Here is a 15,900-nt window from a genome sequence, read left to right on the forward strand (position 1 = left end):
TTTTCAAAAAGCTAAAGTTTACTGGAAATATTTATTGGACCTTTTGACCTCATTTGAGGGAAAGGGGTGCTGAAAATTATCAGGCCAGCAACATTCAATGTGTGTGTGTGTGTGATTGCCCAATTAGCTCTACAATGATCTCACTTGCAATAAAGGCAATGTGGAACAGCTTGCAGTGGTTCTGTCTATTACAAAGGCCAGATGCAATTTGCTTATCACATACTTGTATCAAATAGATATCTAAAATCCAGATCCAAATATTTCTAATAACATAAACATCTTATAAATTACTATGACAAGTATAATTTCTGACATTGCTTACATCAGAATAGAATTAAGAATTAATACAGCATCTGCTGCCATTCCATGTGGTCACATAACCCCATCAATTCTATGGGAAATAGTTGGGACTTCACACTGGGGATCTGAAAACGACTGCCATCCTCTGATCCTAATTATCTGGACTTGGGCTTTGTAGAAAAAATATTTTTGAGGCTAATGTTTTCTCCCACTGGCTGTGCCCTGCCATCGCTGGGCTCAACCTCCATTGTGGCTGCCTTCCCCCTTGTTCTCATGGGGGCTTTTCTTCTGAATGACTCTTCATGTAAGCTCCGCTGCGCTGCGTCGTGTCATGGAGCCCTCCACCTCCCGCTGGCTCCCATCCTCACTCACACACCCTGTCGCCCACCGGCCGGCTCCTAAACAACCTCCGGCGACAGACACCTCCCTGCTCACAGAGGCTTTTTTAATAAGTGACAAATGGAAATGGCTGGGCTCTGTGTGGTCAGCGGGGCCGGCCCAGTCGCCAGGGGTGTGCTGGGAGGACAAGAGGGAGGGAAACCAATCTAGGACAACGTTCCTTTGGCCTGATTAGGGTGCCATGGATAATGCAGCCAAGCCCGTAACGCATGGCAGGAGAGTATGATGGTGGGAAAAGGAGGGGTGCGCTCCTTCTCTTTCTCTCTCTCTTACAGGGTGTCTTTGTCTCGCCCACTCCCGCTGCTCCATCAGCTTGGGTTTGTGTGTGGCGCTCCTGTGCTACTGGGGCTGTATAAAGGGACCGGCCTGGTTTTTTGCACCCTCTCTTTTGTCTGTGCTTTGCTCTTTTTTAGTGCAACCCCAGGTGCCAGCCAGCAGAATGCCCCCTTTCACAGTGACTCAATGCAAATGCAAACACTACACTCTATTATGACCATTGGAGTGCATTCCAGTGCCGCCTCACCAGCCAGGGAGCGGCACTCTGGCCTGGACAAAGGGACAACTCTCACTAGATTGATTAAATAAGGGGAGGGCCAGTAGGTAGGTAGAGTAGCCCAATTAACACATTTCCACCCAGATGCCATGATAGCATCTCTTAATACTTTGCAAAAGTTTTTTCCACTTCATCCTACATTAGAATCCATGAAAGTAAAGTGACAAATTAGATTTTTTTTATGATACTGTCTGATTTGAACTTGAGTTCATAGGTCATGTTTTGCATTGTGCCCCACAGTGCAGTCTGTCAGAGCCTGTAGAACCTAGTAAGTCAATGGAGATGGTGACCTAGTCATCACAGAATCCAGTGTGAAAGGACACTGCTACAACTACCTTAATATAACATAGTTACTAATAAACAAATGTATACTCTTCATGCCAGTTTGTCATTTGGGACGGGTGCTAACTGTAGCAACTCAACTGTCCACCTGCAGACTGGTACAGACTGGAATGACAAACTAAAACTGGTGCATGCTTCCAACCTTCCGATTTTAATACACATCTACAATTTTGGTATAACAATTGTTTTATGAGGTCAAAAAAAAAAAAAAAAAAAAAAAAAATTGTACTTCCTATTCAATCTGTGGTAGTCCTACATAAAAACATTACACAATTAAAAATTCCCAGAGGCTTGCATTTACTGGCTTTCATCCTTTTTTGCTCAACTTTACTGCCACAGTGAAGACCTCATCAGCAGCCACAATGAGGCAGAGCTCGGTCACTGTGACATCTGATAACTACACACCTGACCATAGCCGTTTCCACAGTGTCTGTATGTTGACATGATGGGTAGTAGATCTTTGAGTAGAGCCAACTTGCCCGACTTGCTGTATGTCTCTGAGAAAGAGCATAGTTAAAAGCATCTTGTTGCAGTCTTTCTCTCTGCATTTCTATATTGGTGAGTAGAGTACGGAGGGTGTGTGTGTGTGTAAAGTTGACAGGGGCATTAGTCGTCTGAGTCCGTATCATGGCGCCACCGAAGGCATTGTGCTTGGGATGCTGGGGGGGACCTGCGCTTGGCACTGCGGTGAGGGTGGCAAGACCCCCCGTCAGACGAGGACTCGGAGTCATGCCGCCGCTGGCGTCGCCGGCTGGGAGGGGAGTGGGGGGGGCACTCGCCCTTTGCCCCCCTTCCTAAATGGCTGTCATGGGGCCTGGCTCCACTCTGACTGCTCCATGATGGATTATGACTATGGTGGTCCTTTCTCCGCCTGTGAGGCACAAAACACACCCAGACAATCAATGATTGGGAAAGGGGAGGAGGCTGGCTTGTGTGTGGCAATGTGAATGTGTGTGTGTGTGTGTGTTTGGGGGGGGTCGTTGGGTGCAGCACATGCTACTACTAACAAACATAAATGATCAGCAACATAATTTACTGAATATACAAGATCTGCAATACAGATGGCAATTTGTCCTCTCTAGCCCTTTTCACAGGTGCAGCTTGAATATTTCACCATCAAATTTCATTGTATTTTTGTGTACAATGACAAAAAAAGCTATTCTATATTGTTATTTGTTGGACATATGTCTACTTCTTTATCACTGTAAAAATGTATTGTCAAGTGTCAAAAACAAGAACCAATTTCTTTCCATCTTTCTGTGTACTTCAAATGAGTCATCAATTTCAGCACTAGCCCTTTACACAACTGTGCTTTGGCGCCCTCTAGTGTTGAATCCAATTGGTTACTCATTTTGGTATCCAGTCACCATCTCAGTCCAGTGGAGCATAAGGTACGGACTGGTTACCTCTTATAGTCATCGTCTGAGTTGGAGATAGAGGAGGATGAGTCTCGTCTGTGGCGCTTCTTCTTCTCTTTTTTCTTCTTCTTCTCCTTTTTCTTCTTTTTCTCCTTTTTTCGACTCTCATGCCTTCAGGTCATTTGAAAGACAAGATTATGATTACCAGACATGGAAGAGAGATGCTGCATTGTATCGACAACAACCACATGATGATAAATTATATAAACGATTATTTTACTTTTTAATTCAACAAAAGAGTAGCACTATTACCTTTGTTCTGAATCGTCTCGATCCTGAGTTCCGTCTGTAGTCTTTTTTGAAGAGGCTACTTGAGGTCCATCAGATTTTTGATGCTATAAAAATGCTCTTGATTATTTTCCTTGCATTACAACAAATACCAGCTTGCTGCAGTAAAGGTATGTATATTACAATGATATGGGTATTTGATTCCCAACCATTCATTTGATATACTAATGAATTCATACTACTTATCCCCAACATTCATAAACAATATGCAGACACAAATAAATGTTTACCGTGAAGACAGAGAGTCCCAGCTTTGCTGCCTCTTTCTCTTGTTGGGAGAATACCATATTTCTTGACCCGACACTAAAGACAGTGAAAAGTAACAAACTACAAAGTCATTCCTGCTTCTTGATAAAATGAGCATTTCGTTATGTTTAAGTCAGACCTCTTGTCTCCATAACAGCTTTAAATGAATGGTGCTGGGCACTGTTTATCCATGACATGTGACATGACTCGGCACCAAACATGTTTAATTCCAAACAATGTTGCAATAAATAATTGCTTCCCTCAAACAGGGGTTATCAGTACAAATCCTGGGACTTCCCTGCCTTGTAGGTAGATATAGACTCCATTATAGGAGGTACTGTAGGTAGGTAGGTACTCCATTCATCCCAAGGGAAATTATGGCATCCATTAGTGTATGTTATATGTATGCATGTACTATGTAGTTGTATTTGCTCCAACTCCCACCAGCAGACTGAACTCAACCATGGACTGAACTTCTGAATAGCTGGACAAGTGAATCCAGAGCCTTAGTGATGGAGTGTCAGTGTGCTAAAGGAGGACACAGAAGCAGGTCTGAGAACCCCTACGCTGGAGCATGGCAACCAGGTCTCTATGATCTAGGCCAGGCAGATCTAGTCCACGCCACAGATCTAGGCAACCCTTGATGGTTAATATTAATGATAATTCAAACAAAATAAATTCAAACAGCTGAATAGCAAGCATACAAATTACACAACCATTGGAGAATCTGGGGGACGGGATTGTAAAAGACAAAAGCCCTCACCTGGAGCTCCCAAGCCCAGAGACTCGATCCACATCCTTCTCATCTCCATCTCCCCCCTCTCTTTTGCACACGTCTGCCAAGTCCTGTTGGTCACATGACAGTATAGATATAGTATGAACATTGCTATAAATGGAATGTTGGAAATAAAAAATGACCTGTTCATTGATGTCTGGCACAAACCTCTTTAGTAAGACCAGTTGGTTGTTTCTTCACAACCTTGTGCCCCCTAAAAAAGTAATAAAAGTTAACTGCATTCAATGCTCAATTTAGACCTGGATGTTGTCTCGGTTAATAAGAAATCTGACAATAGAAAACAATATACACAACATGATGGAAAACATTAGAATGATTTCCTTACAATGCTGCCATCATTGCCTCCTTTTCAGCCTCCCTTACAGCAGCAAGTTCCTGTTCTTTGGTTAGAGGGGCCCCACTCTTTTTATCTTTAGCATACCATGTCAGGTCTTTTCCTTTCTGCCATCGACCAACAGGTGCCATAAGAGAATTCCCTGGAAAAATAAATGGGATAATTATACTGTAATCCTGCCCAGATTTGACCACAATTAAAAGAAAATATTCCTGACAATGAGTAGCCTATATTGTAATGGAAATACAAACAGTGTTTACAAAATATTAGACATGAGTACATGTAACCACAAAGATATGCAAAATATAAATATAAAAAAGAAACACACAGGTAACAAGGTCAGCAGTGAGTAACAGTGTGGACAGCATGTAAAACGCCTGAACAACAATAGCACCCAGTGTTGACAGTAACAAGGGTAACAATGTGTTATGTTAAGCACTAAGTCGGCCATTATTACTCATGTAATGAACAACAGGTGATCATAGTGACTGGACAGGAACATATTTTTAACATACTAATTAACCATATTTTGAAAAAAAAAAACTCAAAAAAAAAAATAATCATTTCCACTATAATTAAACATACCGGGGGACATTGCATGCTTCACCCCATCAGTAAGGGGCCATTCAGAGTGACACTTTTTTCGCCTCCAGGCAGAAATGATGCAACTGACCGTTACAACACACCTCACATTAAAATAATCAAGGCGCAAGCATAAAAAAGTGAGACTTCTAAAAACACCAGGGGCTCAAAGTTAAAAATAGTCATATTTTTATTAAGCTAAATATAACATATCATAGCAACAACATGTACACAATCAATGTACAGGGGGGTGTCCATTTTCATCAGAGTAACAGGGGGACAGAGTAACAGGTGGGACGGATATATTTTTATTTGAACAAATAACATGTGGTGGTGAGATGTATTATAAATAGTTATTTGCAATAATAGTTTAAAACTGAATTTGTTTGATTTGTATTACTTATGTTTGCTACTTAGGTTGACAAAACATGACCTAGGACATTACAGTTTGAATTGCTTGAGTCAGAGTAATTATTTTAAAGTGAATTAACCCTGAGTACATCCACCTTGTTTTATACAGTGTGTAGGGAATCAAATGGCACCATTTGTCAAGATTAAACCATGTGATGAAAATAGGCAAATACTTCTTGAGCAGTGACGTTATCACTCTAACGTTGCTGTACAGTCGACCCTACAAGATAAGACAGAAGCCTACTACAGGCGCTCCATAGGCAATCTGTAGTGGCTTCAGCGTGCCAAATTGCGTAAATCGACCACCCCTCTTCAGAGAGCCTCCTCGTATTGGCACCGCACATGAGAGCGAGACTTGCTGCTAACAGTACACTTGCTAGCACTTTCGACGTAACTGTTGGTAAAAGCACAGCGGAAACCTAGGGGGAAACAACCCATTAACCCCACAGGAAATGTAATGAGACACTGCATTTATGAAAAGGGTAAGTTGGCATAATTGATCATGTTTTTAGACCGTATTTCTAGTAAAACCATTCTGAGAGACTGATCCAGTTGGCACTACTGCCTTGCGACCTATCAGCTAACGTTAACGTGGCGAGGACCAAGGTTAGTGTCCAAACTCGTCACTTTCTCTGATCAATCTTGCGGTATTAGCTCGTGAGTGACCTTTTCTACTGACCTTTTCTACTAGTGACTCTCAACTTACCCAACGTTACATACATGTACTAATAACTTTTAAGGATAGCAGCTACATCGAAAGGTTAATGTTAATGTGAGGTGGTGCCACCAATATCTGATTCAGCTTAATGATAACGTTAGACTTATTACGCAGTGTTAACGTATTAGATGGTATTTAAATGCTAGCTGATGTGGTTTGGTCTCAATTTACCGTGTGCTAATCATTGATTATTTGCATGTAAAGCACACAGATCAACTGGCATTGTCAAACGTTACCCGCGAGAAAACAATAGCATGGGACATGGGATAATGTTATATCGTTAGCTAGCGAGCTAACGTTAGCCACTTACCCAAGTAGTTCTCTCTGTGTTTATCGGTTTTAACATCATCCCAATTGAATTGGTCTTGGCCACCTCTGACACCCCCAGATCTCGAAGAACCAAACATGGCTTGTTTAATCTTAGTTATTAGCTAGGTATAGAAGCTAGTAGAGTGCTTTTACACGTGGAAGTTGACATCTGCTGAAGGCCTTGTCGTTATCATCCGGGGAGTTTCTGGTTCTTTCTGCATAGACGGTAAAAGGTTATCTGTGGTCACCACTAGAGCGGCAATGTTTCAAGATGTCATCCGATACTTGTTCTCAAAGAAGGAAAACTTCACTTTTGTTAGCGCTGTTGGTATGTGACGACGCGTCCGTCTTCTTTAGCGAGATATTGTAGTAAATCCGGAGCTTTGGTAGATCACCTTTGTGTATCGTCACACCAACCAACGAGTTTATTTTGGCCCGCCGTGATGACGTAGATCATTCTCTAATGGCTTTCATACGGAAGGCTGTTACTTGACTGCAGTAAGAGGTGGTGGTGAAGACATTCTTCGTTTTCTGGAATACACATTTGCCTGATGTATATGAGATTTTTCTCCCGTATTGCTTCAGGTAGGTTGTTTGAAATTGCCTTCACTGTACTGCAGTCGTAGTAGACCTTATGGACTAGCCCGGTTTCATCACCGTAGACTGAATGCTAACGTTACTTGCTCTGTTCACCTCGGTACATTATCTCTTGCAATGTCTCTCGCAGGACTTACATGTCAGTTGACATAAACATTAGCGATGGAAATGCATACTTGACTCTGTTTATGTGGGTAATGTTAATTAAGTCATGTAGTGTTTGATCCCCAGGGTCTGATGATTGTCTTGAATTGCATCAGGCTATACTTATCATGAATATAATCTTACGTATTTTAAAAGTTGGCAACACAAAATAATACTTTTTTTTTGTAGATTGCAGAATAGCCTACTCCTAAAACTAATGAATTGGTTTCACATGTCAAAAGTCATGTGAATCATGTGCTGAATGGTCTACTATTCATTAAGATTTAATTACAGATGTTTTGGAACCAATTAAAAGAAATTGCATTAGTTTAAGTTCTGCTTTCAAAGCGTGATATACCATCAATGTAGTCTCACTTGAAATGTTTTAGAATATTCTATTTTGATACTATTTGAAGTAGACTACACAGTTTTAGTCTATCCTGCAGAAGTCCATGTTGAATTATGTTAAAGATGTCAGATGATTGCCTAAAATGCTGATTTAACTGAAAATAATCCTGAAATGAATGTAGGCCTGTATACACAAATGTCAAGTTTGTGTCAGATGCCAGTTTGTTCTTCAATAACATTAAATTGGGGTCTGTACCCAGGCAATACTACTTGATAGTCTTATTTTGAATAATGTAAAGTTGTCTATTGCTTCCAACCAAGCCACTGAACCCTAGCTCTGATTTTGACATGGCATGACATGACAGCCACCTTGAGCTGTAGAGAATGCTTCTGTCATCCGCAGCTGCAAAGGCGTAGGGTCATGCTGGCCCTGCTACTGCACAAAGACAAGAGAGCTTGTCTTGCAGCTATGTGTTGTTACCATGGGGTTTCAGTTAAGGTTTTAAAAGCAATGAAGTAGTGACTTAAGCCAGGACGCAGACCTGATGTAAGTTTTTGTAGAACTGCATAATTTTATCATTAAATTGCAACTATTAATGCTCTATTTTTTTCTCTCTCTCATATGCTGTCTCGATGTATTTTGTTGACAAAATAGTAAACATTGCCAAATGGATTATATTTTCTTTGATTAATTTACACATTACGCTTGATTTACTTTGACCCAGTCAGGCTGTGGTAGAGAAATCAATAGCTGGGTTTACAATGGTAAATACCCAGGGAGACAGTATAGCTTTTTTGATAATGATTAATTTCACCAGTTTCTGTGACAGGAGAAGCAAATAGTTGAAGCCATTTTAAGCATCCTTTGAGTTCCAAGGAGTCCTAGGAGTTTAAGTATCCTTCAAAATTGCTGGGCTACCCTAATCAGTGCTGTCCTGATATCGTAGGACCGTTGTCTAATTGACTAGTGCAAAAGACAGACACACAGCGACATTTCACTCCCACACAATGAAATACTTATGCCATAGAGGAAGACAAAGCACATGGTTTTGTTGAATTCCTCTAGTTTGAGTAAAACTCATAAGGACAAAAGCTATAGAACTAGACCTAAAACATCAACACACTAGTCTCATTTGCTATTTTCAAAAATAGAAATCCATTCACAGATGCACTGGTAGTATAGTATAGAGTCTTTATTGTCCTATAAGGATATTCTTTTTCACACACATCATTGTTACATTCCATGCAGGATGTACACAGCCTCATACATATAACATATAGCATATAACATGCAAATCATTACATGTTGGAAATGCAGGAAATGCAAATCATTACATGGGCAGGAAATGCAAATCATTACATGGGCAGCATCCTGATTTCTTCTAATGGTTCTGCAGTTCTACAAGTCAGTAGGCTGGTTTTCCTGGATAGTGATTGGAGGTTTGCTGGTACTTGCCTACGTATCAAGACGCATAACCACTCCTCTGTAATGTAGTACTGTAAGTCATTCAGGGGTTTGTTCCACCCTCACTCACTTTCAGTTCTTCCTCTACAGGTAAGAGATTCTTCAACTTAACCAGTGCTTCTCTAGTTAGGAAAAGTCTTAAAGGTAGTCTTTCGGCATTATTTTAGCAAAGAATTCTATATTAAACTCTTATGAGTAGGATGAGTCCTGTTATGAGTAGCTGGAGTTCTGTGTCTTTGCTATGAACAGCCTGTTACCAAAATTGTTGTTTGTACCTTAAAGTAATGTTTCCGTGGTTCATCAACTCGTAACAGGGTGAACGGCACTTCTGCATTCGCTTCGCGGCCCTCTATCGACACTATGTAAGTTTGCCAGATCGGGTAGCGGATCTAGTTCGATGGAATGAGACATAAGAAACTACAAATTTGACATGCATGATGTCGCAATACATCGTAGCCTACTTTCATAAAATCATGCAACATATTCTACCTTGTCTATGGACATAGTTATTTACAAAGCCGTTGGATAAACAAATAGCGTGCGTGTGACAGAGGAAAAGTTCTTTGGTGTTGCTTTAATGGGAACAGTGTCAAACTGGGCAGAGCGGAGTAGTTTTGCCAGGATTGCCTAAGTTCACATGGTGGTGCCATTTCCTATTTAAACAGGCTTCCTTAAAAATATCCCGCAGTTGTGGTACTGTTAGTTTGACTTGGTACACAAATCTGCTTTTTTAATTTTAAGCTGCTGTTTGTGTGTGATGCTGGCAGTTTCTGAGTGGAATATGATCAGTGATGATGTTTGTAATAATTTCCAGACCCCAGCTGAAGAGGCTTTAATTAATTGATTGTTGATTGTATTCACCTTGACAACAAGACTTCTTGCCATGGACCCTTACGTGCTGATTGGTGCTTGGTTGAACGTGTTGTGCCTGTTAATTGTGCTGTGTACCCATGAGTGTGACTAGCTGAGTGATTCATCCTCTTCCGTACTTCCGAGTGTTTGGGCACTGCCTCATCTTTTCTGTTGACAATTTGCCTGACACACCAAAAACGTTCAAACTGGTTCGGTTGCATTTTTTTATCTATCTTTTTTTGAAAAGACCCATCAGCCAATGTCCTTTCCCTCTTTATGGTCTAACTGGTCTCTCCTCCCTCTGCAGCAATGGCAGGACCGAGGCCAGTGGTGTTGAGTGGACCGTCAGGGGCTGGGAAAAGCACACTGCTTAAGAAGCTCCTCAACGAGTTTGATGGAGTCTTTGGCTTCAGCGTTTCCCGTAAGCATGAACCCTCTTGACTCTCTCCGCACACACTCTATTTGGGCAATGTGTCAGCGTTGAATTGAGTGTCTCAACTCATTTAACTTTCTTCCTCCAGATACAACAAGGAATCCCCGCCCAGGAGAAGTGAATGGCAAAGGTAATGTTTTTTAAATTTACCTTTGGTAAAGTTGACTAAAAACAGGTATAAAAAATAATCCGTTGGTGATTTATTGTAATCTTACAATGAAAACAATGAGGAAAAATCCACCCTTGAAGGGAAGCAAATGTATTCTGAGAAATAGGAAAATCTCATAAAGAAATAAATATTTTGAACAAAAACACGTTGCTCACAAATATTGGCACCCCTAGAAAAATCTTATATACAAAATTTAACAGAAGCATTTTCCTATCTAATTTCAACTTATTTAAGTTAACCACTGTTTAAAAGTTACAGAAAAAGGTATCATCATGGGGTCACCAAGTCCCCCAAAAAATCTTAGAGGGCATGCCAGGTAAAGACCTGTCCAGTCATTTAATTAACAATGTAAACGGCAGGAGTTACTGAATGGTACAGTGTCTTTGTCTGGAAGTGTGGTCTATTGTCAGATGAAATAATAATTGCGCTCTTTAGCTAGAAACACTTTAGGTGTGTTTGGCGTACATAGAAGAACGACTATACTGAAAAGAACCCCATACCTAATGAGAATTATGGTGGAGGGGCTGTGCTATTGTGGGACTGTTTTTATTTCCAAAGGTCTTAGGAACCTAATTACGGTGCATGGTATCATGAACACCAAAAAAACCTGGACATTTTCAAAGGAAATCTGTCAATCTCTGCCAAGACATTACAAGTTGGTCATGATTGGATCATTCATCAGGTCAATGAACCAAAGCAAATGTCCAGATCAAAACAAATATGGTTTACTGAACACAAAATCAAGCTTCGGCCATTGCCATCTCAGTCCCCTGATCTAAACTCCACAGAAAAACAGTGAGGTGAGTCTAGTGTGGACCTAGGAATCTGGACGATCTGTGGAGATTTGGTAAAGACGAATGGCCTTAAATCCCTTGCTTTGTATTCTCCAACTTTTTCGGATGTCATAGGAGAATATAACAAGCTGTTTTATTGGCAAAGGGAGGCTTAAGAAGGTATTACAAGCAGGGTTGCCAATAATTGTGAGCGACGTGATTTTGTTAAAAATCTTTATTTCTTTATGAGATTTTACTTATTCTCAGAATAAATTTGCTTCCCTTCAAGGTTGGATTTTTCCTATTTTTTTCATTGTAAGATTACAATAAATCACCAACAGATTATGTATGATACAGGTTTTTAGTCAACTTTAGCAGAGGTGCCAATAATTCTGGAGGGTACTGTATTTTATCACTCTTGAATCCTGATTCCTAGAAATGATGCTCAAAACAGACCAGAGAATAGGATGACTTGAATAGGATGAAGTATTGCATGGCTTGAGTCCTTTTAGACAAGTCCCTCCACTTGGCAGCCATATTTTAACACATTTTGGACACTTATTGGGCATTTATTTCAGGCAGAACAGCATTGGCACGATGTATTCACATGTCAACTTTTGGCGACGGAATATGTGTGATTGCCATGTGACTGCCATGTTTGCGTTACGAACTCAACTAACCCCATACATTTCAATGGGAGATTTTTTGCATGCTCTGTCTCCTAATTAGAACATCTCTGGAATACTTCCCTGACACCTGAGACATGCTAGCACCCATGGGTCTCAGCCCCCCCCTTCCAATTTCTGAGGTTGTGAGTCCAATCTGGTGCGGGGCTCATCTACACAAAGCAAGTTACATTTGCACATACATGTCTGTTTATGGCTTTTGCCTTTCCTGCAGATTACCATTATGTGACCAGGGAAGTGATGCAGGCAAGCATTGACAATGGAGAATTCATCGAGAATGCTGAATTTTCTGGGAACATGTACGGAACAAGGTAAAGATAACTTCTTATCACACAAAAAAGCACAATGTTGTAAAAAATTGTATTTTAATGTAATATATAGGAAAAACAAGGAATTCATTTAAGCCCTGTTTCTATTAAAGGGGAACTATGCAGTTTTTTTAGCTTAATTTACCTTAACTGAACAGCTTAGGAGTCATTGGAATAGTTATATGACTTTATTCGGGTTGAATGGCGGCCGCCTCACTTCCCTTAACGCCTGTGAGCAGAAAAGCAGAGTAGCGATGGAGTTTCTCAGGCATGCGTCATGGCAGCGCTGGGGAAACAAGCAGAACGCGAGTAAACCGTTGTCAGAGGAACAGGGAAAGGGGAAACAGCAGACTGACCAAGCAAGGTGTGTCGTAAAATGTATACTCTGAAGCTATAGGGGGAGCTCTGTAGCGGAAACTGTGAGCAAAAAGTGAGGGAACAGTAAAGAAATGGCCAAAATTGCATAGGGCCCCCTCAATATTGTTTGGCAAGGTATGGTCAGTGCTTTGGTTCTATATGCTCATGTACACTGTATATTCCACCCCAACCCCAGCAAAGCTGCCGTGCAGGCTGTGCAGGCAAAGAACCTGATTTGCATACTGGACATTGACATGCAGGGAGTGAAAAACATAAAGAGAACAGATCTGAACCCAATCTATATCTCCATCCAGCCCCCATCAATGCAGGAGCTGGTGAGTAGACAATAACCACAGCGCTGTGGCTGTTTTCATCTGCCTCGCTATTTAATGTCCCACCATACTAAAACATGATTTGTTTTTGCTGTAGGAGAAACGTTTAAGGGATCGAAAAACGGAATCGGAGGAAAGTCTACAAAAGCGTTTGAAAGCAGCATTTGTTGATATGGAGCTGAGTGAGTTGTTTTTTTTTTCATAGTTATTCCAAAATTATTTACAAATTCACAGTAGTTGTTTTTTTTTTCATAGTTATTCCAAAATTATTTACAAATTCACAGTAATTGTTTTTTTTTATTATTATGCTTACTAAAACAAAATGTTCAAATGTTTGCACCCTCAAGGTAAAGAAGATGGACTATTTGATGTTGTCATTGTAAACAATGATCTTAATGAAGCATATGGGAATTTGAAAGACACTCTTCTTGAGGTAAGAGTCCTATTAATAACATTGCCATTAACATTGCCAGGGCCACCAGTCTGCATACAATTGAAAGGAAATAAACATGAACAGGAAAGGAAATAAACATGCTTTAAACTAAACATGTCACTGTCACCCTTTTGATCAAATATCTTTTTTTTTCTAATCTTATTTTCCTCAGGAAATTGAAAAAGTAAAAAATACGTCCAAGGCCTAAGATACCACACAAGCCTCCATACTCCTCACCTCTCCACTCCAGGCTACAGCTACAGGGCTTCTCACATAAACATTCCGGCACTAGACTTCCAATCCCAGCCAGACTCTCTGGGCAGAATGCTCTGAATGAAAAGCAAGTTTGAAATCATGTACAGTGATAGTATGATGGTCAATAATCCCATATAATGATTTGTTTCTTTCCTGAACTAGTATAGCCTCTAACCCCTGATAAACCTATCTTTGTGGTGTCTATGCAGGGGCTGGTGTTCATTTATGCAGTTTTGGAATATTTGGGCTGTAAGTGTTGGCGTAGTTTACACATTCCAGGTATGCCTAGCATTTCTGTCTCTCATTTATCCCAGTAGGTGTCACAGATGATTTGTGGCTCTCCGTTTACCTGTCAGAATGCATTAGCACTAGCAAGAGTGTGAGGGAGGTGTTGACACACAAACAGCCATGTTTAAGTGTAAATATTGTTAAGACTTAGTGCTTCTTTAATTCCATTGTCATCTTTTCTTTTGATACCACCATGATTTTATTTGTTATCTATTATTTGCCTTTTAGTGTTTTCAACAAAACTAGATTCCTCATTAATGCAACAATCTGTTTTCATTATCATTATAATCAATGCAATACTTTCCTTAAAAGAAAACAACCATTTCTGACTCTGATTGCTGCGGCCTGATGTTGTTTCTTTAATGGATCAGTGTGCTGCCCTTTTGTCCAGCATTTTGTCTGAGGACGGTCATCGGTCCCAAGTTGATTGTTGATTGCTGTACTGTAAAAAATCCTGGTGTTTACCACTTGTCAGTAATGGGACATCAACAAAGCGTGCATTTCAGTTGCATGCCTACGGCAGCTACAGTATGAAACACAACCAGAAGTCATGCTATTCCACACCAAGAAGCCGACTTCCTTCACTTTCAGCAATCAGGTTATGGATCCTGGCTGTGCTCTGCTGCTCATGAACCCATGCAAGCCTGTTGATATGAAGCTTGTCTATTACTAGACACAGATGTCCTGCCAAGTGTCATGGACTTCTTAGTCTTCAGAGAAGACCCAACACCACATGGAAAGAGAGATCTGAATGGTAAACACATGACCAACATGCTGTTTTTAAAAGGATGTAAAATGTGTGTGGCTATTTATTGGGAAAGCCGTTATAATAATTGGGTTGTGTAAGGATATTGGAAATGGTCTACGTTTATGAGCGGAAGATGTTTTTTCTTGTTTGCTTTCTCCTAAATCTTAATAATGATCAGGTCTCCCAGGTATTTCCACAGTTCAAAGTCTACCTGTTCCAACAATTGCTTAACTTAAATATTTATGGATGTGATTTTCAGTTGTTTTTGGTTTTGTTTATTTATTGGACCTGAGGTTGTATTTTGTCATCAAAATGAATTGTGGTGTCATTATGTAATGTGATGCACCTTGTAAAGAAAGTGTATACATTAATCATGCATCATAGGCAGTTGATTCAGGAATGTAGTAAGAACATTTAATGTTATCAGAAAGGAGAATTCAAATGGATAAAAACTTAGCACATTTGGAATCCACAATACTTGAAAAGTGGTTCAACAAAATTCCACAAAGTTGTTTTTTTTTTTATTATTATTATTGTTGTAGCCATTGTCCTAACACTTTTTATACCTTTAGCTGTTTTTTTTTTTTTACGAAATGTTTGCTATTAAGAGCTTTAGTGATATGGAGTGCATTAGTAACTAATATTTAGAATGAATTAACCTAGTATTCATCGCTTGAGGCCAGAACATGCCTTTTATAACAGTGCTTTCACAGGGTCAAATGCATTCCTCTTTACACACTTAAGTCCTGTATTGTTTCTTGTGTATAAAAGCCATGCTGGCCACTGACACTTTGACATTGTAAAGGCCTCTAGTAGAATGGAATTTCAGTCATACAAAAGTCTCTATAACAGGATGAAAACTAACTCAACTACCCCCTCTGTCTACATATGTCTTAGTTGTGTTTGTTATTATTTACATTCACTGTACAATTCCAATTAAAGTCCAAGTTCTGAAAAGGTTTTGTGAGAATTCCACATTTTTATTTTCTCTTCATGTCCTTACCTTATCACAGCAG

General features: G+C 40.1%; 2 protein-coding genes across 5 annotated transcripts; one reads left to right on the top strand and one right to left on the bottom strand.

Annotated features, from left to right (window-relative positions):
* Positions 1-1,724: 1,724 nt before the first annotated feature.
* Positions 1,725-7,078, bottom strand: c1h1orf35 (chromosome 1 C1orf35 homolog). Its single transcript, XM_048263184.1, has 8 exons — positions 6,698-7,078; positions 4,668-4,818; positions 4,490-4,535; positions 4,310-4,392; positions 3,531-3,603; positions 3,265-3,347; positions 3,001-3,123; positions 1,725-2,465 (listed from the first exon to the last, which is right to left on the bottom strand). The coding sequence occupies exons 1-8, from the start codon at positions 6,792-6,794 to the stop codon at positions 2,201-2,203; spliced, it is 921 nt and encodes a 306-aa protein (XP_048119141.1). The 5' UTR covers positions 6,795-7,078; the 3' UTR covers positions 1,725-2,200.
* Positions 3,390-15,841, top strand: guk1a (guanylate kinase 1a). 4 transcript variants are annotated; one of them, XM_048263195.1, is made up of 8 exons: positions 3,390-3,410; positions 10,410-10,523; positions 10,624-10,665; positions 12,378-12,474; positions 13,025-13,163; positions 13,258-13,342; positions 13,508-13,593; positions 13,766-15,841. In XM_048263195.1, exons 2-8 carry the CDS (start codon positions 10,412-10,414, stop codon positions 13,799-13,801), a joined length of 597 nt encoding a protein of 198 aa, XP_048119152.1. In that variant the 5' UTR covers positions 3,390-3,410; positions 10,410-10,411; the 3' UTR covers positions 13,802-15,841. The 4 variants fall into 4 exon arrangements, with proteins under 4 accessions (XP_048119152.1, XP_048119169.1, XP_048119161.1 ...); XM_048263212.1 differs by lacking the exon at positions 3,390-3,410 and adding an exon at positions 5,920-6,151; XM_048263204.1 differs by lacking the exon at positions 3,390-3,410 and adding an exon at positions 7,081-7,281.
* Positions 15,842-15,900: the final 59 nt, after the last annotated feature.

Source organism: Alosa alosa, chromosome 1, assembly GCF_017589495.1.
Source record: "Alosa alosa isolate M-15738 ecotype Scorff River chromosome 1, AALO_Geno_1.1, whole genome shotgun sequence".
Lineage (NCBI taxonomy): Eukaryota > Metazoa > Chordata > Actinopteri > Clupeiformes > Clupeidae > Alosa > Alosa alosa.

What these genes read in the sequence shown, in the direction of transcription:
- c1h1orf35 (XM_048263184.1), bottom strand. Translation starts at nt 6,794, where the DNA reads ATGTTTGGTTCTTCGAGATCTGGGGGTGTCAGAGGTGGCCAAGACCAA. An exon ending in GAGGCAATGATGGCAGCATT is followed by an intron (nt 4,536 to 4,667) that starts GTAAGGAAATCA and finishes TTACTTTTTTAG; the next exon opens with GGGGCACAAGGTTGTGAAGA. An exon ending in CGAGACGATTCAGAACAAAG is followed by an intron (nt 3,124 to 3,264) that starts GTAATAGTGCTA and finishes AATGACCTGAAG; the next exon opens with GCATGAGAGTCGAAAAAAGG.
- guk1a (XM_048263204.1), top strand. Translation starts at nt 7,248, where the DNA reads ATGTATATGAGATTTTTCTCCCGTATTGCTTCAG. An exon ending in AGGAGAAGTGAATGGCAAAG is followed by an intron (nt 10,666 to 12,377) that starts GTAATGTTTTTT and finishes CCTTTCCTGCAG; the next exon opens with ATTACCATTATGTGACCAGG. An exon ending in TGAAAGACACTCTTCTTGAG is followed by an intron (nt 13,594 to 13,765) that starts GTAAGAGTCCTA and finishes TATTTTCCTCAG; the next exon opens with GAAATTGAAAAAGTAAAAAA.